General features: G+C 39.4%; 2 protein-coding genes and 1 long non-coding RNA gene across 3 annotated transcripts in view; 1 reads left to right on the top strand and 2 right to left on the bottom strand.

Annotated features, from left to right (window-relative positions):
- The window catches only part of LOC138963928 (receptor-type tyrosine-protein phosphatase mu-like), a 500,599-nt gene that overhangs the window by 449,639 nt on the left and 25,680 nt on the right, over positions 1 to 25,280 (bottom strand). The window lies entirely within an intron of this gene.
- LOC138963650 (scavenger receptor class F member 2-like) overlaps positions 1 to 25,280 on the top strand; it is a 35,677-nt gene that overhangs the window by 4,377 nt on the left and 6,020 nt on the right. Inside the window, exons 3-6 of the mRNA XM_070335496.1 lie at positions 8,946 to 9,083; positions 16,656 to 16,802; positions 17,161 to 17,292; positions 24,841 to 24,990. Of these exons, the coding sequence (XP_070191597.1) occupies positions 8,946 to 9,083; positions 16,656 to 16,802; positions 17,161 to 17,292; positions 24,841 to 24,990 (567 nt within the window). The remainder of the gene's footprint in view (positions 1 to 8,945; positions 9,084 to 16,655; positions 16,803 to 17,160; positions 17,293 to 24,840; positions 24,991 to 25,280) is intronic.
- Positions 5,228 to 7,988, bottom strand: LOC138963933 (uncharacterized). The gene is made up of 2 exons (XR_011454962.1): positions 5,950 to 7,988; positions 5,228 to 5,669 (listed from the first exon to the last, which is right to left on the bottom strand). It is a non-coding gene; the product is annotated as an uncharacterized lncRNA (long non-coding RNA).

Raw genomic sequence — 25,280 nt, 5'->3', positions numbered from 1 at the left:
ATTTGTAATTTTCGGAAGAAAGTCTCTGCATGATTTTCAGTTGTTTCTTTCGGATTTTGATCTTTTTAGAAAAAAAGGGCTTTGTTTTTGACTAATTGTAAGACAGTGTTATTGCATATATTTGTAAATGGAAATATTGACACAAGGTATAACCGAGGATATCGAAACCTTTTCTTCTCTCCCAAATGAGAGGGGGAGAGAGAGAGAGGGGGGAATTGACAGACAGAAAAAGCGCGAGAAAGCGGAAGAGAGAGACAGTTAAAAGGGATGGGGGGGGGTGCTTTTTATTTTATGGTTGGTTGGTTTTAGTTCTTAATGCACTGTTTTTGACAATAGTTTTCATTCGGTAAAAGCCAAATTCAATTACCGCTCGCTCTCTCTCTCTCTCTCTCTCTCTCTCTCTCTCTCTCTCTCTCTCTCTCTCTCTCTCTCTCTCTCTCTCTCTCTCTCTCTCTCTCTCTCTCACATTGTGTATGGTGAATTGGGAAGACATCCGCTGTATATTAACTCTGCAGTCAGATGTGTGAAATACTGGTTTACACTGCTGAAGCAACCTGATTCAAGATATTCCAAGATTGCATATAAAGCTTTATGTAATCTGGCATCGAAGGGCCACACAAATTGGGTCTCACATGTGCAGAGTCTTTTATGTTGTAATGGTTTTGCTGCTGTGTGGATGTACGGAACGGTTGGGAATGAGAAGTGTTTCTTACAAGAGTTTAAAAGACGTTTACAAGATTGTTTTTGTCAAGAATGGTTCTCCTTTTTAGAATGCAGTGAACGTTTTGACATTTATAATTGTTACAAAAAATGCTTGGAAAAAGAGAAATACATTGAATTAATCGAAGATATTAAGTACAGAGTTGCTCTTACTCGTTTCCGCGCAGGAGTATCCGAAATCAACGCTCACAAGTTTCGGTACGCACCAAACCAAACGACAAGAAACTGTCCTCTCTGTACAGCTGATAAAGAAGATGAACACCATGTTGTATTTTTATGTCCTTTTTATCAAGACCTTCGAGCAAAGTATTTGAAAATCTCGAACACTAAGACGCTGCAACAACAACTTGTGTATTTCTGTGGCAGTAATGAGGAAAATGTGATGAACAGCTTCAGCAGATTTGTGTTCTTCATGCTACAGAAGAGACGAACCCTTATAAATGAGGTTCAGTGATATGTCATCAGGGTTTTAATGTATTTGTTGAATTTTATGCGTGACTATAATTTATAACTGTGCAGATACTATTGCTGTTATTTTAACCACTATTGTAAGGGGCTGTGGCCTTAGACAATTAAAGATTTGTTCTTGTTCTTGTTCTTGTTCTCTCTCTCTCTCTCTCTTTTTCTCTCTCTCTTCATTACACACACACACACACACACCGCACACACACACACGCACAAACGCATACGTACACACGGTATCGTACACACAAACTCACACACAGAAAAACATCCGTGTATGTATATATACGGTATCATGCGAGAAAAAGAGAGAGGTAGAGAGTGGGGAGGGGGAAATCCAAGATTAAGGGTGGGTACGAAGTCAACGTAGTTGGCATTCGCTGATAGCCGTGCCATTGCCAGACACGAAGTGACTCGAGCAGACTTTTCAATGGCACGACAAACCCCTGTCGTCGGATTGCTTGCACCCATCGCGTCCTTCGCTGTTACGCCTTCGCACTTGCACCCATCGGAAAGCCATACAATGACAAAGTCTGTCCACCGTATTTCTCTTTCTTCATTCCACTGTTGCACTTGCAGTTGCAAACACAACAGTTTGCCTCGTCGTCTCCGCACTTGACTCTGCACCAAGCCTCGTTGTCGATTTTTCCTTTTGCCCCCTAGTTCCGGTAGATCTGACAATAAACTTCACAGCGCCTGCGCCAAAATTTAAGTGAAAAAGGTCTATTGAGCACTGTTTGCTACTAAATAGTATTCATCTTTTTAACATTTTTGTTTCCTTTCATAATAGTTTTTGTTGTTTGCTTAATTATTTTGTTTCATTTGTGTTGTTGCTTTGCATACTTTTAACGTGATGACTAAGTTATATGACCACAATCGTTGGCCTGTGACTGAAGGCCTTCGTATAGGACACCTTAATATCAATCATATTGTAAACAAAATGTCTGATGTTTCCCAGGTTGTTCAGAACAGTGAGTCTTATGGCAGGGGGTTTCATATGTTTGGGTTCTCAGAATCTAGACTTAACTCCTGCATAGACGATAAAGAAATTTTTATCAACGGTTTTCAAACTATACGAAGGGACCCAAAAAATCCTAAAGAAACGGGCCTTTTAGTTTATATAAATGAACATATAACATTCAAGCGCTTACCTCAGTTTGAACATGTTGGTGTGGAGTGCATATGGACCGAGGTGAAGTTAAAGCATGCATCTCCTATTTTGATTGGATTTCTCTATCGGAATCCAGCTGAACCAGCGAACTGGGTTGACAAGTTTGTAACCATGATGGATTTAGTTTGGTTAGAATCAAAAGAGATTCTTCTCATGGGGGACTTTAACATTGACATGACGAAATCTAATAAATCTTGGAAAGATATTACTACTGTATTTAATATGTCCCAACTGATCAATACGCCAACGCGAGTCACGCCCTCATCCAGTACCATCATTGATCACTTATACTCTACCGACTCAAAACATGTAATAGAAACCTGTGTACCTGTCATAGGCATAAGCGACCATTTCCCTATTTGCTGTACATGGTCAAAAAAAGGTGTGAAAATTCCTAAGCTTGGTCATACTGTCCTCACGTACAGGTCATTTGCTAAGTTTAATGAAGTACTTTTTCTTGAAGACCTGCGTTCTGCACCGTTTAGTGAGATAACAAGACCAATCCTGATGACGCTTTAAAAACATGGTATTCTACATTTCGCGAAGTTTTAGATAAACATGCACCTAAAAGGTCAAGAAGAATTAAGTATTCATATCGGCCAGGGTGGATCACTCCTGAAATTATAGAAGCCCAACATTACCGAGATTATCTATGCCGGATCGACCGCCAATCTGAAGAGTACAAAACACAGAAAGCAAAATGTCAGTATATGACTCGACAGTCAAAAAAGCAGTTCTTCGAAAACATTCTTAAGAAAGGCAAGAGTTCCAAGGAAACATGGAAAGCCATTAATCTTTTAACTAATAAATGTGTAAAGACCACATCATGGAACGAAAACGATATTTCGCCAGATGAAATTAATAATCACTTCTGTTCAGTTGCAAGTAAAGTAATAAAAACTGACAAATCCGATGAAAACAATTTACACATTTTGCACAAGTACTGTGACACCAAAATTAAACACGAGGCACAAGTTATACCTTTTTTGTCAGTCTCCAAAGTATATAATTCTCTAACTCACTTGAAAGAAAGTAGCACAAAGGGAACTGATGAAATAGACAGCAAAATTCTTAGATTGTCAGCCCCACATATAGCGGAATCTCTAACGTATATTTACAATCTCTGTATTGAAAAAAGTGTTTATCCCAAAGCTTTCAAGGAAGCTAAAGTGATCCCCCTCTTTAAGGCAGGTGATAAAACAGATCCCTCAAATTTTAGACCGATATCCGTTTTACCAGTATTGTCAAAACTACTGGAAAAACATGTCAATGACCATATTATGATACACTTTACATCAAACAATTTGTTTCATGAAACTCAGTCTGGTTTTAGACCTAAACACTCGTGCCATACGGCACTGACAGAACTGGTGGACTCTTGGTTATCAAAAATCAACTCTAATACGTTATGTGGAGCACTGTTTATGGACTTTGCAAAGGCATTTGATGTTATTGATCACCCCCTCCTTTTGCGGAAACTTTCCATTTATAGACTGCCACAGCCCACACAGACTTTTATAGCCTCTTTTTTGTCGGGAAGGACACAAAAAGTTACCTTTAACAGTTCGAGCTCTGAAGCAATGCCAATGTTATATGGGGTCCCACAAGGCTCGGTCCTCGGACCGTTATTATTTTCTGTCTACATCAATGACTTACCATTACACATAACCTCTGGACAGTGTGATATGCTAGCTGATGATACTACTATTTATACCTCAGGTGATGATATTACTTCGGTAGTCGACACGCTTCAGAAGTGTGTCGATGATGCTGTAGAATGGACGCATTTAAACCACATGTCTCTCAATCCAGAAAAAACAAAGTATATGCTAATTACTACGCGTCAAAAACGACAAGTCATGTCGGAACCAAAGAAGTGCATTTCTGTTGATAGTCAGCTGATAAACGAGGTTAGTGAACACAAAATTTTGGGTGTAAATATTGACAACAATCTAACATGGGGCCCTCATGTAAGTAACTTATGTAAATCTACAGCAAAAAAAGTTCATCAGTCTGCAAAGATTAAACATTTTCTAAATTTTGATGCGCGCAGAACATTTTTTCAAGCGCATGTGCAGTCTGGAATAGACTATGCATCAACCCTTTGGGATTCTGCAAGTGATGCAGCTTTAAGACCTCTAAAATCTTTGCACAGACGAGGAGTAAAAGTTGTTCTGCTGAAAAACAGCACCCTCTCTAATCATGACTACAAAAAAGCTGAAATTCTTCCACTTTCATCCAGACTAGCGTTTAACAAGGCAAGGTTTATGCATAAAATAGTTCTTGGACATGTACCAGACTATTTAACTAAAAGAATATTATTAACTGAGACTTCATCAAGCCGCACGAAGAAACTAAATGTTCCCCTCCCTAGAATTGACTTGTATAAAACTAGTCTGGCATATTCAGGTCCATTTCTGTGGAATGGTTTACCAGTCTCTCTCAGACAGCCACTTTCTGTTGCCAGTTTTAGAAGACATACTTTTTTGAAAATGCTTTCATCGTCGTGTGGCACTTAATGCCTCGATCAGGTACTGCTGTTTGATAAGTACATGAAGATCTACTAGTATAATCATTTCAGTTAAGGTGTTTTTTTTCTCTCTTTCTCTCTCTCTCTGTTTACGTTGTTCTCTTCATGGATTTTGCACATACATTATGATTATGTGTACAATGTTGTTATGGAGTGGTATAGCCCTTATTGCGCCAGATGTTATGGTCCTTTATTGGCCGGTTTCTAGACAATCATAAATGCCTCTACACCACTCTATAAATTTAGTATTTGTTTACAGGCTTGAATGTAATCTGAATAGTTGTCCGCTACCGTAGCTTACAAGGCACAAGCGCACACGCACTCACACACGCAAAAACCTGGTGTTAAATGGATCTTGACACTGCCAAGACTAATTATTATTAGTTTACAAAGCTTTTTACATCACAAAATCATTTCCGGGCTTCGACCAGTACTCTAGGCCGACAACACCGCAAGAAACTCTACAGTCCAAGACGCAGACACCTTTTGGCTCAAACAAAGCAGCTTAACAGGTAAGACGAATAGGTATTCTACTGTACGTTACCCTACTGCCATCTTTCGGCCCTCAAGATGTTGGTATGGCTGTAAGTCCTTCAGACGACTGACAAGGATGCACCAGTCCTCACGACACCGCAACCATTGCTTGACGTAGTCCTTGATCCTTCCAGTTCGTCTCGGCGGCTAACTGTAGAACTCTGCCAGCTCTCCATGCCATGGTCATGTACACCAAGCCGCAGTCACCAGTTCAGTTCAGCCTCCGTCGATGAAAACCCTCCAGTTGGAACACTGTAAAGTTTATAGTCCATAAGTCAACTTGTCTTTAGTTTCTTTCACTCGCACAATAAAAATACTCACTCGTCCAACATATTAAGCTGCATGAGCCAATATAATTATTTACACGTTAATTCCTGTTTTCTAAAACCAAGAAAACGTTACGTAAAACCCTCACATGTTTAAGCAGTGTAGCACAATAGCTTAGGCCTACACAATAACGTTAAACACAGAACCAGTCACTCTTCTCACATACGACAACATGACATGAAAATATAACCGGTTTCAAACATACCTCAAAAGAGTGTAAAGCCAACATTTAGTACAGTCGCCGGCCTGGCATGAATATGAAAATGGAAGATATCACGTAGACTGATAGGGAAAGTTCGTCAGTCTTCATCCTTCTTCAGTCAGATACCTAAAACAGGAGCCCGTCTGCTAAAGTGTTACGAAAAACATGAGTCGAGCTTGGCTCCTTGACGGCGACTGATTTTACAAAGTCGTTCTTGCTATGACATTGCCAGTGAGCTGTCGCCTGCATTACTTGCACGTGAAAAACCTTGTCAGTTACACAAAGGTTCAACTGCGGTCAACGCGACGGTATGCAGCCTATAGCCCTTTCCAATGTCTGACCATCGCTATAGTCTATTCTATTTACAACAATCCACATTACCACAAATACGAGTAAACCGCTTCGTAACATCACCCCCTTTCCTCAAAAGAAAATGAATTGTTGAAAAAACGATGAAATTTTCTGAATCTCGATCAGAGATTATCCAAAAAGTCAAAAGAATTATACACTGGGGTTATGTTCAGAAGCTGTTTAAAAAAATTATCATGAATGAAACTCGTGTGAGACCTTGGCCTTGCAAGAATATGCCAGTCAACACATCAAATCAAAACTCAAATCAAATCTGAAAATGTTACTGGATAAACAGGACAAACAAAACAATCATTCACACCCGTGTAAGCGCACGTGCCTTGAGATAGAAAACAATACTGCTAAAGGGTCAAACAAACAAACACTATTGGGCGCCATTTGTTATGGTCCTTTATTGGCCGGTTTCTAGACAATCATAAATGCCTCTACACCACTCTATAAATTTAGTATTTGTTTACAGGCTTGAATGTAATCTGAATAGTTGTCCGCTACCGTAGCTTACAAGGCACAAGCGCACACGCACTCACACACGCAAAAACCTGGTGTTAAATGGATCTTGACACTGCCAAGACTAATTATTATTAGTTTACAAAGCTTTTTACATCACAAAATCATTTCCGGGCTTCGACCAGTACTCTAGGCCGACAACACCGCAAGAAACTCTACAGTCCAAGACGCAGACACCTTTTGGCTCAAACAAAGCAGCTTAACAGGTAAGACGAATAGGTATTCTACTGTACGTTACCCTACTGCCATCTTTCGGCCCTCAAGATGTTGGTATGGCTGTAAGTCCTTCAGACGACTGACAAGGATGCACCAGTCCTCACGACACCGCAACCATTGCTTGACGTAGTCCTTGATCCTTCCAGTTCGTCTCGGCGGCTAACTGTAGAACTCTGCCAGCTCTCCATGCCATGGTCATGTACACCAAGCCGCAGTCACCAGTTCAGTTCAGCCTCCGTCGATGAAAACCCTCCAGTTGGAACACTGTAAAGTTTATAGTCCATAAGTCAACTTGTCTTTAGTTTCTTTCACTCGCACAATAAAAATACTCACTCGTCCAACATATTAAGCTGCATGAGCCAATATAATTATTTACACGTTAATTCCTGTTTTCTAAAACCAAGAAAACGTTACGTAAAACCCTCACATGTTTAAGCAGTGTAGCACAATAGCTTAGGCCTACACAATAACGTTAAACACAGAACCAGTCACTCTTCTCACATACGACAACATGACATGAAAATATAACCGGTTTCAAACATACCTCAAAAGAGTGTAAAGCCAACATTTAGTACAGTCGCCGGCCTGGCATGAATATGAAAATGGAAGATATCACGTAGACTGATAGGGAAAGTTCGTCAGTCTTCATCCTTCTTCAGTCAGATACCTAAAACAGGAGCCCGTCTGCTAAAGTGTTACGAAAAACATGAGTCGAGCTTGGCTCCTTGACGGCGACTGATTTTACAAAGTCGTTCTTGCTATGACATTGCCAGTGAGCTGTCGCCTGCATTACTTGCACGTGAAAAACCTTGTCAGTTACACAAAGGTTCAACTGCGGTCAACGCGACGGTATGCAGCCTATAGCCCTTTCCAATGTCTGACCATCGCTATAGTCTATTCTATTTACAACAATCCACATTACCACAAATACGAGTAAACCGCTTCGTAACAAATGTGTACATGTGTGTGTGTGTGTGTGTGTGTGTGTGTGTGTGTGTGTGTGTGTGTGTGTGTGCGTGCGTGTGTGTGTGTGTGTGTCTGTGTATGTGTGTGTGCGTGTGTCTGTGTGTGCGTGTGTCTGTGTGTGTCTGTATGTGCATGTATGTCTGTGTGTGTCTGTGTGCATGTGACCGTGTGTGTCAAAGTGTGTGTTTTAATGTATACCATTACCAATGACCATGTTGGCATGTAGGGCCTATGCTATGAACATTTTTTTTTCTCTCTTTGTCTGATTTAATAACCATGTTTTTATGTCTTTGCTTTGCTTCTTCTTCTGCTTTAATATTATGCACTGCTTAGTTAATTCCCTCTTGGGCGAGGGCTGGATGAAAAAAGATCTTTGCTGTATCTACTCCATTACCCTCGAAAAATAAAGTTGGTTCGTTCGTTCGTTCGTTCTCTTATTTTGGCGTAATGAGTACATTTTGCTTCCTCACGTTTTCCCGCATTGGCGAGGGCTGATCACAAGCATACGCAAGCACGCTCGCTCGCACACTCACCCACACGCAGAAAAGAGAAACAAGTTTTAGCAGCATCCCCATGAATATCAGGATCCATTATAAGAACGTAATGTATGGTTTGCAAAGTGTATTGTGCCGACGTAGATCCTGACAGTGTCACTGCATGTAAAGACGGTGTTGACACGACGCTATCTAGTGTCCCTGTGGCTAAGGCTGTGGCAGGGGATAGATGACTCGGAGTTTTTTTGCAATCAGATGCAGGCGGATTTAAATAACTCTTAGTTTGATACATGTATTGAAAAGTGGTGTAAGATGAAAACACTCACATTATGATTATTTTCTCAAGTCTTACTAAGACAAAATATTGGAGAAAACATATGAATGCTGGAGGAGAAACGATTGGTTATCTTTATTTTATCTATGTATACATTGTGTTCTGCTTCAAAGGTTGCCGAGATGGTTTATACGGTGCTGACTGTGGAGAGCAGTGCGGACAGTGTGCAGGCAGTGACACGTGCAGCGCGGTATCAGGTCACTGTCCTAATAGATGTCAGCCTGGCTGGAAGGGAGACAACTGTAAACGGGGTAAGACTTAGATTATTTTGGGCTTTTTTTTTTAAACAAACTAAGACAAGCTTGGAGGATCGTGATACAGAAAACAATCAGCACAACCAATACATATTTTGATAGAAGGAGGGACTGACCTGACTGTTGTTAACCCGTGATTTGTAAAAATGTAAAAATTGTTATAAATCACGGGGCGCGCCCCGCGATTTGTAAAAACATTTTTACAAATCGCGGGGCGCGCCTCGCGATTTGTAACAATTTTTTACAAATCGCGGGGCGCGCCCCGTGATTTGTAACAATTTTTACAAATCACGTTTTCGCGCCCGATATTTTCTTGTCATCTCCAAAGTCAAGGGACAACAAGTCGCGTAAGGCGAAAATACAACATTTAGTCAAGTAGCTGTCGAACTCACAGAATTAAACTGAACGCAATGCCATTTTTCAGCAAGACCGTATACTCGTAGCATCGTCAGTCCACCGCTCATGGCAAAGGCAGTGAAATTGACAAGAAGAGCGGGGTAGTAGTTGCGCTAAGAAGGATAGCACGCTTTTCTGTAGCCTACCTCCCTTCGTTTTAACTTTCTGAACGTGTTTTTAATCCAAAGATATCATATCTATATGTTTTTGGAATCAGGAACCGACAAGGAATAAGATGAAATAGTTTTTAAATGGATTTCGGAAATTTAATTTTGATCATAATTTTTATATTTTTGATTTTCAGAGATTGTTTTTAATCCAAATATAACATATGTATATGATTTTGGAATCAGAAAATGATGAAGAATAAGATGAAATTGTTTTTGGATCGTTTAATAAAAAAATAATTTTAATTACAAGTTTCCGATTTTTAATGACCAAACTCACTCATTAGTTTTTAAGCCACCAAGCTGAAATGCAATACCAAACCCCGGCCTTTGTCGAAGATTGCTTTGCCAAAATTTCAATCAATTTAATTGAAAATTGAGGGTGTGACAGTGCCGCCTCAACTTTTACAAAAAGCCGGATATGACGTCATCAAAGGTATTTATCGAAAAAATGAAAAAAACGTCCGGGGATATCATACCAAGGAACTCTCATGTCAAATTTCATAAAGATCGGCCCAGTAGTTTAGTCTGAATCGCTCTACACACACACACACAGACACACACACACACACACACACACACACACACACACACACACACACACACACACATACACCACGACCCTCGTCTCGATTCCCCCCTCTATGTTAAAACATTTAGTCAAAACTTGACTAAATGTAAAAACGAAATCCCTTGACTTTTGGGGTAGCGCGACTCTGTTAAAGGTCCAGACCATGCTGTTTTAGCGTCAAAAACGCTTCGAATCGTGTTCCTGCGCGACCGAACACTTCCCGATGTTTGCAGTTAGTTAGAAAACCACTTTCTTACCGTCTTCAACAATGTTTGGTTTACTTCGGAATCTTGTAAGGCCGTAATCCGACGAATTTTGTGACCGAAGCGACGGATTTCTTCTCCAAAACGACCCGCCATTGTGCCGCGTGATCTTCGCGAGACTGGCTTATGAATAAATTATCCGTGACGTCACACAGTGTGAAGATGCCGTTTACCAACATGGCAACAAGCGTGACTGCAGACGAAATTGAACCGTACATGTTCGAACTACCAGTTTCTCTCCTCGAATCAAGCATGAAAGATGAGGAGCGGAGGCCACTTCCAGCAGTAGTGAAAAGACAGCGACGATGAAAATTGCGACTCTGTTTGTCTCAGCGATCAAAGGTAAACACGCCCGCTCTCTGTGCTGAACTTATCGTCTGCTTTCGAGTCTGTGCTATTTTTTCACTCTCGCCTTGTCAACGCACTCGCGAATAAGTGGGATATTGTTTAAGTGTTCATGCATTGCATTCACGAGTAAAAGAACAACAGCTCATCGCAGTTTTAACTGTTCTTGATTATTTCAGAGACTGGTGTCAGATTGGCCACTGTACCTGTTGTATTGTGTGGGAGGGGCAGATTTGAGAGAGAGAGGAAGCTAGCCTGAGGTACATTGTAGAATGAAAACTTGCAGGGGAGCAAGAATGCATCACCAGCCACGAAGGTGTACATACAACTTTTTTTGAGGTGCCTATATTTGTTTGATTTTTAAATGTATGTATTTGTTGTTGTTTTTAAAGGCTATCAAGAAAACTGTTGTCATTTAAATGTGACACTCAGTCAAATATAGTTTCACATACACACAAGATTAACTCACTTGCATGCCCACAGAAGAAGTTTGCTCTTCACATTGTTCTGTTGTTGTTGTTTTTATAATGTAATCATTGTAACATCAACACTCAGTAATAACCAATATTACAACACAATCACTTTTTCATCAGAACTCACTCACATACTACATGTATTAAACCCTGGTTTATGGACACTTGCATTTGTACTTTGCATGGGAAAGCAGCCTGAATTTCAGGTGAACTTTAATAAAAGAAGATTTATATGTATGTTGCTCTAGATGCATGTTTTAATAAATAATAATGACATTCAGGAAAGTAAAAGGACTGTTGAAGTTTGCTGTTGTAAAATGTCTGATGATTAGGGTTTTGTTGCACATTTAGTGAATTGACTGTACCAATTGCTGTTATTATTTACACCCAATCAGTGCATCCACATGATATTATGTAGCTTAAATTAAAGAAAATGTTTTGATGTGTTCAGAACATACTGACAAGTTGCACACTCACTGACTTTCCGAAAGAACAGAAAAGTTCTTCCTGGCTGTCTGGTCGCTGCCATCAGAGACCTCTTTCTGTCACAGAGCTACACAGGCTTCAAATGTATGTAAGATAAATAAAAGGTACATTACAACTCTCAACTGCGGGGTGTGTGTGTGTGGGGGTGGGGGGATGTGCATAACCATTGCATACTTAAGGTCGGCTTAAACTGCAAACAGAAATGTGGAGCTTGCGTAACAATTCTTGCTTTGTCAGATTTGGAGATAGGCAGCCTCAGTCTATATAGTTGGTTGCCAGTTGGGGCGTCCTGCTTGGTGACAACTTGAGCTTTGTCAACTGGTCTAGCTGTAGCAGTCAAAGTCTGGGCACTGTTGCATTGTAGTCTTGCTGTGTATGCAGAGCTTTGTTGTAGCTGCCATAGGCCAGTGTTGCCATAGGCCAGTGTTAGGATCACCACCCCCTCAAACAGCTCCGGCGTTCAGTTAACCTGATGCCTGTTTTAGACAGAAAAAAAAGTTACCACAATCAGCAGAACTTTCACTGGAGAATGGGCATAATTCTTTCATACTTTTCTTTCTCATAGCTTTTTTTGGTTTTTATAATCTCTTCATTACACTAAATAACATCCATCTTAAGACCTATTTTGAGCCTTAATTTAAGTTGACTAGTAATGATATTAATCATAATGTATTTATTTTTATAATGTACAAACTAGAGTATGTATGTGGATATGTGTGTGATGGTGCTGGTATGGATATGTGTGGTTTGGGTTATGTGTGTACTGATGTGTACATTTTATGTGTTTTGTATGTTTTGCGAGTGCGATTTTATGTGATGTTATTCTGTACACCAGCCAAAACAAAATGTCTGGCATATTAGATAATAAACGCACCTTTAAATTTATTAGCGACTACACCCCGTCACCCTCCCCCCCATTACACCCTACACTTTTAACATTGTATAAAAAATCATGTCCCAATATAGGTCCCTAGTTACCTGGGAGGACGTTAAGCTCCATAATCAACATCAACAACGTATTGAATTGAATTGAAAAGCTGGGGTTAGGAGGTCTAACTTCTTGAATTAAAGTGTTTTTTTCTCAGGTGCATGTAGTTTTTTATTTGCTTGAAATCATGGTGTATTCTGGTTGTAAGAGAAGAGTCAATTTCCTTGTAAGCCTGCAAAATTAAGATTTGTCATTTTTGAAGTACACAAGTTTTTGTAAGAGTCCAAAATAGTCCAGGATAAGGAGGAAAAACATAGGGTGGGTCAGGAAATCTGAAACATTGCATAGTTTTGTTTTGCCTATGTAGACACAAAAAGTACTTAGAGCACTTTCCCCCCCCCCCCCCCCCAAGAGAGCATAGCTTAGTTTTAATTATTTTAATGCCACTGTTAGCAAGAGGAGCTACTACAGACAGCAATCAAACAGTGGATTTTTTCTGTAGACATTGTTATTTCTGTTTAGGTGTTTCAGTAGTTTTCTATGCGGAAAAATCATGCTGCATGATCACTAGAAACAATCCAGCTCTGTAGCATGCAAGTTTTTTAAAGGTTTTTTTCCCATGTTATACTCTGAGAGAAAAAAAAACCCACAGAGATAAAGTTGAACTGGCAGTTTGACTGAAGCAGTGGTAATAACACAGAGTTGTGCTCTTCCTACAATCAATGTTTTGATGTGGATGATGATGTCCGAACATGTACTTGGTTGTATTATTTTGCTAGACTATTTGTTTCTGTTAGATATATCTGCTCACATGATTGTTGTTCATAATTTGACATTACATTTACTGCTGATCAAAATGTATTGTTGGAATAGGTCTGCTTAATATTCTGACTGCAGTTTTGTAATAAAATCAAATAACACAGATGTTTTAAGTATCAAAGTGCTTTTCACACACACACACACACACACACACACACACACACACACACACACACACACACACACACACACACACACACACACACACACACACACTCACACTATGAGTATGACTGCAAACATGAATTTGTACTTGTATTAATTATAATTACTGTATTACAGAACCTGATCTGAAAAAAAGGACAACAGCAAATTATTCATGCAAGCTTGCTGTATTAACGATTTCTTTATCCATTTAATACAACACTGAATTAAAAGATAACAACTATAACAACGTGTGTGTGTTTGTGTGAATGTCTACGTGTATATGGACGGACACTGATTAACCCTGAGACTCATCGATTACCCAGGTGAGTGTAAAAGAGGGAGAGAGAGAGGGAACTTTAAGGTGGGTGCATGGGGACGGACATGTAGTAACAGATATATGTTTTAATCTGTAATCTTAACACATGTGCTTAAAATTAGGAACAGATGCCATTCCACTACAAATACTGTCAGTCTGACAAAAACGCCCAGTGACACTGAACCCCTATCCCTTACAGAACACATTCAGTATACATGTACTCACTTCCTTTCGTCTGCGTTTAGTGAAAGCAGATCGTTCTGATGACATTGGTATCCGGTTTCTGACCTCCTGTGAGTGGTCAACAATTGTCGGAACTGGAACTGCGTCAGGCAACAGCTGTTTTGTGTGTGCCAGGTTTTCTTGCCGGCTTAACTGCGTTCACATTGGAAGAAAGTGTCGCGAAACACAGCACATCGTGTTGGCCGTTTCCAGTTAATCAGTCTTGCTGCAGAAGTTGTAAGCCCATCGGAAAAAGGTGACAACTGATGCCTGAACCTTTTTTTCTATACTTCATAGCTATCAGCAGCCGTGCGCATTCCTTCGGCGTGTTGATGCTCGATGTAGGCAAACGCCCACTTGGCACTTGAGCCTAAGCTGTACACGAAATGACGTCACATCCGGTTCTCGTCTACTGGCGGCCTTTTCGAAGTCTCGTTTAGCAGACGAATTTGGCGGAACGTTTTTAATTAAATCACAATGATAAAGCTACGAATCGGTGAATTTCTTTACATTTTTGGAATCTTTAGGTGCATTTCTCTAACCTTCAGTCATCGGTTAGTGGTTCTAATAACCTTTAAAACAGCGTGGTCTGGTCCTTTAATTTTAAGATTTTTTTTTTTTTCATTACTAGGATGTCCCATCGTTGGGAAATTCCGGTCGCTTCCTCCCAGTGGAAAGCTAGCAGTGACAGAGTCGAACTACCCCAAAGGCAAGGGATCTATTAGTCCCGTTTCGCCTTTATCCCAATTCCCCCCCATCCCATTTTGGCGACATTTCTCAGGCCAAGTGTCATTTTACCACCATATCATGTACCATTAACTCCACATCCCATTTTGGCGCAATCCCGTTTCGCCGTTAGCCCATTTCGCCCCCATCCCATTTTCGCGACATTTTACAGGCCAAGTGTCATGTTACCACCATGTCATGTACCATTAGCTCCACATCCCATTTTGGCGCAATCCCGTTTCGCCGTTATCCCATTTTGCCCCCATCCCATTTTCGCGACATTTCACAGGCCAAGTGTCATTTTACCACCGTGTCATACCACTAGCGCCACATTCCATTTTGTCGCCATGCCGTTTTGCCGTCATCCCATTTTGCCGCCATCCCTATTTCGCGACATTTTGGATTGTGGCAAAATTGGGATTTGGCGAAAACGGAATGTTTTCCTAGTTGAATAACGCAGTATCGTAGTATAGTGAGGCTTGGCAAGAAGAATAAATAAAAAATGGGATGGCGGCCAAATGGGATGGTGTCAAAATGGGATGTCGCGCAATTGTTATGACACGGTAGTAAAATGACGCTTGGCTTGTGAAATGTCGCGACAATGGGATGGGGGCGAAATGGAATGCGGTGAAACGGCATGACGGCCAAATGGGATATGGTGTCAAAATGGGATGTCGCGCTATTGTTATGACATGTTAGTAAAATGACGTTTGGCTTGTGAAATGTCGCAAAAATGGGATGGGGCAAAAAATGGGACGGCGGCAAAATGGGATTGCACCAAAATGGGATGTGGAACTAAAACCACCCCCACCACTCAGCGTAGAGGCTCTAAACAAGAAAAATAATAATAATAAAAGGCATGCATTACTTTGTGGAATGCGATATTTTTCCATTTTTCCATTTTTCCAAATCGCAGTTTTAGGTTCGACGTGATTTGTAAAATATTTTTACATTTTTACAAATCACGGGTTAACAACTGTCAATTAGACAGACACACAGTCAGACGCACAAGCAGACACACACACACAGACACAGAAACGGATCGATTACAAACGTTCATGGACTTTGCACTATTGCTCTATGAGTAATCGCAGTGGCACTGCTTGTTGCAATGCGCTGTATTTGCAAACAAAATGTGTTTCCAATGAAAGCCCCCCTCCCCCCCCCCCAAAAAAAAAAAAAATTATAAAATGTTTAGGTCGGTTACATCTGTTATTGATGCTTGATTGAAGTTTAATTTGTATCTACAAGGGCGCAAAAGGCAAGTTTTCTTTGACGGATGTTTATTTATTTGTTTACTTTGTTGATTGGTCGGACGGTTGCTCAGTCGGTTAATTGGTTAGCTGGCTGATCGATAGTGAGGGTTTGAAATAATTTGAGGTGTTTTTTTTTGCGTTGAATTTGGCAAGGAATAGACATCCTTTTTTAGTTCATTCAATTATGGCAACACACGCACACACATAACCCCACCCCCCACACACACACAAACACACACACACACACACACACACACACACACACACCCAGACAGGCAGACAGAGAGACAGACACGCACACACACACACACAAACACACACAAACACACACACACACACACACACACACATACACACACACACACACACACACGTGTACACACAGATTACATAAAACAATTGGCAAGTCATTTATTAAGGACACTGGTTTGATTATGCTGCTGTTGTGTTTCAGAATGTCCGAGTGGTTCTTTTGGATACGACTGCAGCATGCAGTGCACTAACTGTTCACAAGATCGATGTCACAATACTGACGGTGAATGTCTAGAGGGATGCAAGCCTGGATACCAGTGGACCTCTAAAGATCATTTTTGCAACGAATGTAAGTGTGTGCGTGCTAGCGAATGTGTCTGTGTGAGAATCTCTGTGTTCGCCTATGTTTGTCTCTGTGTGCGTGTCTGTTTATGATGTTATATTTTGACGTGTGTGTCTGTGTGAGAATCTCTGTGTTCGCCTATGTTTGTCTCTGTGTGCGTGTCTGTTTATGATGTTATATTTTGACGTGTGTGTGTGTGGCTGTGATGTTTACATTCATAACCTGTAGTCTCAAGATTATACTTGTTCAGGTTTTGCAGCAATAGGTCTGTTATTGGTCTTTTTAATATACTGGATACAAGAAAACCAGTTTGGTTTGGTTCGGTTTTGTTAGCTTTAAATTGCTTGAAATATCTCTTTTACAGTTTGTCATAATGGTGGTTATGGTAAAAACTGCTCAGAGCCGTGTGGTCAGTGCAGGGGAGGTGACCAGTGCGACTCTTTCACTGGGACGTGTGCCTCCTGTCAGCCTCAGTTCCAGCCACCTTTCTGTAAAGGTAAAATTTGTACAGTGTCTCTGTCACAACTTCTCCCTGTTACCCTGCTTTATAATTCTTGCACTATGATCACACACACACCTGTTGTTGTTAATTAAATAATGATCAAAAGACTTAATGGGTAAAAAAAATAATTATTTGACAATCGTGTTTTTTTTATTTTATTTTTTTATCTTTAATATTTTTTTTCCTGGTTTTTTTTTTCAACACATTATACATTACATCACAATTCACATCGCCACATACATACATACACCATGCATAAAAAAGAATGATCTAGAAAAGAGAGAGAAGTAGAGAGAGAGGGGGATAAAGTTAACGAGGCACTGTATAGGACTGTTTGACTACAACAACTACTAGACCTTTAAATAATATTGATTACTACAAGATTCAAGTTTACAACAGAATATATATCAAGATACTGTTAACGAATTAGGGAGGACGAGTAGAGTCTAGTACTGGACAATTTTCATGAAACCAGGTGAGAATATGGTTGCCAGAGGCGGTCAAACTTATCTTCTGCTAATCCCCCCTTGTACTTTTCCAATAAATATCTACTTTTCAAAAATTTCAAGAATATCGGAAGCAGAAGAAGCGAGATTTGTGTGAAGTGCGGCAGAAGCGAGTTGATGGTATTATTGTGAGATCACGTGCCAGGTGGATTTGTGATGGTGAGAAGAATACCAATTATTTTTGTAACCTGGAAAAAAGGAATTATGTGCAGAAAGCAATGTGTTTTGTACAGACTGAAAACGGGGTTATACATGATAGTGACCTTATATGTAATGAGGTCAAGTGTTTCTATGAAGAATTGTATTCCACAAGAGACACAAATTTGGTAAATGAATCGATTGATGAAAACTTAGAACACCCAGCACTTTCCAATGAAGAAAGAGATTGTTTGGAAGGGAAAATTACCATGCAAGAAATGATGGCAGTTATTAAACGGTTAAATAACGACAAAAGCCCTGGTTCAGATGGGTATACAGCTGAGTTTTTTAAGTTCTTTTTTAAAGATCTCTGTTCTTTTCTTTTGAGATCCCTGAATTGTAGCTTTGAAAAGGGAGAGATGTCTATTACCCAGAGACAGGGAGTTATTACCTGTATACCAAAGGATGGAAAGGATAAAAGTTTTTTGAAAAATTGGCGACCCATTACACTGTTGAATGTAGTTTATAAGATTGCTTCATCCTGTATTGCTGAACGGTTAAAGTCTGTGTTACCAAACTTGATCCATGAAGATCAGACAGGCTTTCTTAAAGGAAGGTACATTGGCCAAAACATAAGGTTATTATATGATACTCTATTTTATGTGAATAAGCATAACATACGTGGCCTCTTAATGTGCATTGACTTTGAAAAAGCTTTCGACAGCGTTTCTTGGTCCTTCATTGATAAATATTTGTGCAAATTCAACCTCGGTGATGACATTAAAAGATGGATTTTCACTTTTTATAATAATATTAGATCATGTGTTTCTGTGAATGGTAAATATTCTAGTTGGTTTGATGTACAAAGAAGTACCAGACAAGGAGATCCATTGTCACCTTATTTATATCTAATATGTGCCGAATTTCTGTCCATTATGATCCACCAGAGTACAGAGATAAAAGATATAAAGGTGGCAGATGATGAAATATTAATATCCCAGTTTGCAGATGATACCGCCCTGTTTCTGGATGGTTCAAAACAATCTTTTTGTGCATGTATGAACGTTTTGAAGCAATTTGCCTCTATATCAGGTCTGAAAATGAATTATGAGAAAACCACGGCAGTCTGGATAGGCTCACATAAAAATTGTAATATTAAATTTATGCCGGAACTTATGCTCAGTTGGAACCCTGTAACATTTAAAATTCTTGGCATTGTTTTTTCAGTCAACTTAGATGACATCATACCCCTTAATTATGAACATAAATTGGTGGAAATTGAGAATTTGTTCAGGTCCTGGTCCAGAAGAAACTTAACCCCCTTTGGAAAAATAACAGTTATTAAGAGTTTGGCGCTGTCTAAGTTAACTCATCTTTTTATGAGTTTACCAGACCCTGATGATAAGTTTTTGTTTGATTTGAATAGGTTCTTTTTTTCATTTCTATGGGATGGTAAGAAAGATAGAATAAAGAGAACAACAGCATATCAGTCGTTTGAAGAGGGGGGGCTTAAAATGGTGGATTTGAAATGCTTTTTGTCAGCTCTGAAGATGTCATGGTTACAGCGAGTCCTTTGTAGTGAAAGAAAAGTAACTAAACTTCAACAAGCTCTGTGTCCACTTGTACATAACATTCACAAGAGAGGAGGTGAGTTTGGAAACATATTGATGCAAAGAGTTCAGAATCCTTTCTGGAGAGATGTTTTCAAACATTATAAGCATTTTGCATGCAAATGTGTCCCCATCTCCTTGAGTGATTTTGCTTCAGAGCGTCTGTATTATAATGTACATATTTGCATAGATAAAAAGGTTATTTTTAACAGGAATTGGATGGAAAACGGCATTATTACAGTCGGTCACTTGATGAGAGCCGATGGGTTTTTGTCATATAACGATTTTAAATTGATACATCCAAATTTACAACTGAATTTTGTTTTTTTCGAGGGCGTTATGCGCTCAGTTAAGTATTTTCATGAAAGATTAAAGTTGGATGCAGTTTTAAACAATGTTTTTCATATTGGTGATGATGTTGTATGGAAACAAATAGCTGAAGGTGGAGTAAAACATATATGTACCCATCTTGTGAAAAATGATGGCAATCTACAGTGCATGGAAAAATGGTCTAATTTATTGAATTTTGATGTAAATGTTAGAAAGGTGTTTTTGACAATAAGGCGAACTACACAAGACACATACCTAAGGTGGTTCCAATATAGAATACTACATAGAATTTTACCCACTCAACGCCTGTTATTTTTGATGAAAATTTCTGACACATCACTATGTAGCTTTTGTACACAGGAAGAGGAAACCTTAGAACATTTGTTTTGGGAGTGCACAAGAGTTAAGCTTTTTTGGTCTGATTTCACAGAATGGTTATGCCTAAATTTCACACATTGCAGTAATTTGAATTTGTCAAAAGAGCTTGTCATTTTAGGGTATTTAGACAACTTTCATACGGATGCTGTTTTTGATTTGTTTATTCTCCTAGCCAAACAAAATATATTTGGAGCCAAATTAAATAAGACAGTCCCAACACTAAATGTTTTTGTGAAAATTGTTAAACAAAGGTTTTTGATCGAAAAGTATAATGCTAGTGTAAATAATCATCATGGTAAATTTGCAAAGGATTGGTGTTTATATAGACACTTTTTTCATTGATGCCATAGGATAATTGTTTTGATTGATTTCGTATGAACATTTTTGAATGTGATACCCCCTGACCCATTTATTTATAACATGTTATACAGTGCTTGTATGCCGATAATTAAACCCCATGTATACTTGGAGGCTAAAGTGTGACCACCGTCCCCACCTACCCCCCCTCCCCTCCCCCAACCTGCCTCAGTTTCCCCCCCCCCACCCCCCCTTTCATGTCCCCTGTCTTTTCAACAACCCACCCTACTGTCTATGTCTGTGTCTTGTCTAGGTATGTGCGTGTGTATGCGCTAAGACAGCCATAACTTATGTTGATAAACTCTGTGCATGATGTATGTTATGTTTTGTTTATGTGTATATAAAAGAAATAAAATTAAAAAAAAAAAAAAAGAATATCGGAAGCATCGGTCTTTCAGAGTTCCATTTACATTTGTAAATATAAAATTTGGCCAATAAAATAATGAAATCTAAGGCTTTATCAGTGAACATATTTTCCTGAACTCCAAACAATACCAACGCTTCCGAAAACTGGAAATTAGTAGGGAGATTCAAAGGACAGCACGTTTCGTTTTGCAGCTCGTTTCGTTTGGTGAATGAGTCACCCCGCGAAACGGAACGTGAAACGAGACGGCATAGGCCGCAGACAAGATTTAGATGTATTCACGTTTCGTTTCGGAATGAAGGAAGGGCGATAAATCTTCAAGTGAAATTATCACGTCTGTCCTCGATCAGAATGGAAAAAAAACCCCTAGGAGGTGGTCCAGAATCGGGCATACTTTGATTATTTTCAGTCCAAATAAATCACACAGACTTTGTTTATACAAAATCACATACGAAGCCAGAATAAAAATTCGATGCGATGACCTACTTCTGCTTCGCCATTTGCTTTCTTCACCATGAAGTTGGATAAATGTACCAGGATCAGCACCCTTCAAAATATTTCAGTTCACAACAGTTGTCTACCTCCAATGAACACATTCTCAGCGCTGAAAGACTGTGAAAGGGTTGATGAATCTAGCAATGCATAAAATGGCCAACAAATAAAACTGTTAGTGTGCAAAAATACTCACAAAAGTTGACGAAATATTGTTCGTTTTTTGGGGGTGGAAAACGTGACTGCGTTTTGACGTTCCACGTTCCGTTTCAGTTGACCTTCACCTTTCCAGCGAGAGACCCCCGAAATGATGACGTTTACCACAACTTCAAAACGAAACGTCCCGACGTTTCGTTTATTAAATCTCCCTAGTAACATGATAACAACTAGTATTTAACAGTTCCTGTAGTTCCTGCCAAAACCTGTTAATATGCTGGCAATGCCACATCAAATGATTAATTGTTTCTTCCTCATTGTTACAAAACGAACAATTAGAAGATTCAACAATTTTTCTCAGAAAGAAGTAGCGGTTTGTGGGCAAAGCCCTATAAATTAACCTCAGCTGGAACCATTTTAGCTGACAATCTACTGTTGTCTTATGACATTATTAAAAGATCTTGTCCCAGCTGAGGTTATCAAAAATACCATTCCATTTTACCACACCAGCTGGGGCTGAGTCTGCCGCGGCCAAACACGATTGGACACTATGGTTTCCTTCAAATATTATTTTCCATGGTTTTTGCTTTAACAATTCATAGTTTGCCTCCTGTATTACATTTATCTTTTTCTGATATGCCTTAATAGATTTGACCAGTCCTGCAAATTTCAAAAAAGTAACCTTCAACATAGGAAATTTTACAAATATACAAATATACAAAATTCAATAGACTGCCATTTTCATTCAGTAAATGACAGACTTGGAAAATACCCCTTTCTGTCCAATCTTTAAAGTATACAGTGTGTTTTCCAATTACAATATTTCTATTATAAAAGATACATTCTGCAATTAAACTCACTTACATCAGTTGGTATACATTTTATGCTTAATTTCTTGAAATGTTTCAATACATCATGCCAAAAAGGATTGTGGATTGATTGCATTAAAGTGTTGGCAAACTCACCCCTAGCTGCTGCTGTTTATCCAGCTCAGGATAAAGACAGAGCGTAAACCTGGTTAAAGGAGATTCGGCATAGAAAACTCTCCTAAGCCAGCTAATTTTCATAGCTGACAAGAAAGTACAAACATTTAACATTTTTAACCCACCCTTTTGGTAAGACTGACAAGCACATTTCTTGTTAACTTTACCTTGCTTACCATTCCATAAAAACTGAAAAAACATACCATCAAGTTCTTTCAAAAATATATCGCATGGATCTGGGATATTCATAAATAAGTACGTTAACTTAGACATTGCTAGTGTTTTCAAAACAGTAATTTTACCAAAAGGGGTAAGCTGTCGCTTACTCCACATGTTCAATACTTTTCTTATCTCTGCAATCTTTCCTGTATAATTTAGATGGACAATATTTCCTGTATCAACAGAGAAAACTACCCCCAAATATCTAAATGTCCCTGGGTTCCAGCAAAAATTCATGTCACGCAAGTACCGTATCTGGCTGTTCCTCCTACTCCCAATCCATATGACCTGTGTTTTTTCTGAGTTTATTTTTAATCCGGACATACTAGCAAAAACATTCACAATTCTCACAGCTTCTGTAAATGATTCTTCTGTTCCATCCAAACACAAAGCTGTGTCGTCCGCAAACTGAGACATTAACATTTCACTATCACGCACATGTATACCTTTTATTTTCTCATTTTCACGCAACATGTTTGATAAAACCTCAGCGCACAGTAAATATAAATACGGTGACAAAGGATCGCCTTGTCTTACTCCTCTGCAAATACTGAACCAGGCTGAATAAGAGCCATTTACAGAAACGCATGCCACAATATCAGAGTAAAAAGCTCGTACCCATTTTTTTATGTCGGGGCCCAAATTTACAAAGTCTAAAACCCCATCTATAAATTTCCAAGAAATACTGTCGAAAGCTTTCTCAAAATCGACTAGAAGGAGTTGACCCGGAATCTGTTCATACTGTGTATACAAAAGGATATCATATAACAACCGGATATTTTCCCCTATGTATCTCCCCTTCATAAATCCTCTTTGGTCTGTGTGAATTAGTTTGGGCAGTACGTTTTAAATAAACAGTGTCACTGAATTAAGCCGCATGAGAGATCATGCATCCACTGCTTTTGAGGGAAACCTTTGCAAACAGAAACAATAAGGAGTAACACTAAATAAATATCTATTGAGATCTTTCAGAAAACAGAGTGCTCTAGTGCTGAATAATTAAACATTCCATAAACTTTGAAAACAATGGAAGTTTACGGAACGTTTAATTGACAACATGAAACATAAGCTGTACCCTTAATAAACCAGTCTATGATATTTATTAAAAGGGTTGCTCTATTGATTAACCGCTGGCTTGCGTATTTTTTGTGTTTTGCCATTCCTTCTGATGCAGGTCTCCTTCACATAAGCTATCCTTCGCGGCTGATCACAATATTTGGTTTCACTGTAGAATTACGGAAATGCCCTGTAAAACGGGCTTTCCGTGGAACAACCGAAGTTTGTCATCATCCGCTGCAGCATAGTTGTTGTCCAGAGTAAAACAGCTTTTCCGCGGAATACTGTTTAGAGTGTCTTCCTTTTTTATATGATATAACTTGTAACAGTTACTATGCGGAAATAAAAACCGTAACCATACCCCCACCCCACCCCTCCTCGGAAACAGTTTGATCCAGTTCAGCGTGTAGACCAATCAGAAAGTGCTTGGTCATTCAACTCAGTTGACTAGTGCAATAACGGCTGTTCATCTTTCTGATTGTCAGCCAAATCTAAGGCTTCTCTGCGAGCCCTTGCTAACCCTTGCAAGAAGCAACGGTTAACATCGCATTACATTTTAAGCAAATAAAATGTAGTTTCGTGAATACAAAGACAAATATATACTGACCATTCTTCAAAAGATGAGAGCAGAATGTTTGGCGCCTCTCTGAGCAACACATATACAGCCACCCATCTCAATCTTTTCTCATGCGGACCGTATTATTTGTGTTATGAGAATAAAACACGATGCCTATTTATACGGCGTGGTAAAGACATGTCCTAGCCTTTTTTTCGAGTTATCCTCTGCGTCAGCGACAGCGTTTTTTTCTGACCACACAAACATCTGCGCTGTTGATAATTGTATTAACGGATGAATCTTTGAACTAGTAGACATGAGCTATAGACTTTTTCCTTTAATGCAATGCTTGTAATGTTAATGCCGCTCTCACTGAAATCATTGTGTATGCTTTCAGTTTGTACCGGTAAAAGGTACGGAGCCAGCTGTGATCTGAACTGCAGCACGAAGTGTGGTGGTGACGGCTCCTGTGAACAAGACACAGGAAGATGTGTGGAGGGATGTGCAGCAGGATACCGACCAGGAGAAAAGGGTTTCTGCAACGACGGTAAGTAGTTGGTGCCTCCTGGCGAATAGACTAGCGTGCCATTCACTTTTTGATCAAAGAAGTGTTTATTTATCTAATCGTATATGAAATATTCTCCTCGAAGAGACAGACAGTTTTAATGTATTGCTAACCAAGTGAACCCCCGCGGGTTAGGGGGAGTCCCATATTGGTTGGGACGAGAAAGAATTTACCCGATGCTTGCCAGCATGTCGTAAGAGGCGACTAACGGTTCTGTTTCTCCTTTTACCCTTGTTAAGTGTTTCTTGTATAGAATATAGTCAATGTTTGTA

Source organism: Littorina saxatilis, linkage group LG4 (genome assembly GCF_037325665.1).
Source record: "Littorina saxatilis isolate snail1 linkage group LG4, US_GU_Lsax_2.0, whole genome shotgun sequence".
NCBI classification, from domain to species: domain Eukaryota; kingdom Metazoa; phylum Mollusca; class Gastropoda; order Littorinimorpha; family Littorinidae; genus Littorina; species Littorina saxatilis.
The sequence above is the reverse complement of the archived record's forward strand: the minus strand, read 5'-3'. Positions and strand labels throughout refer to the sequence as shown.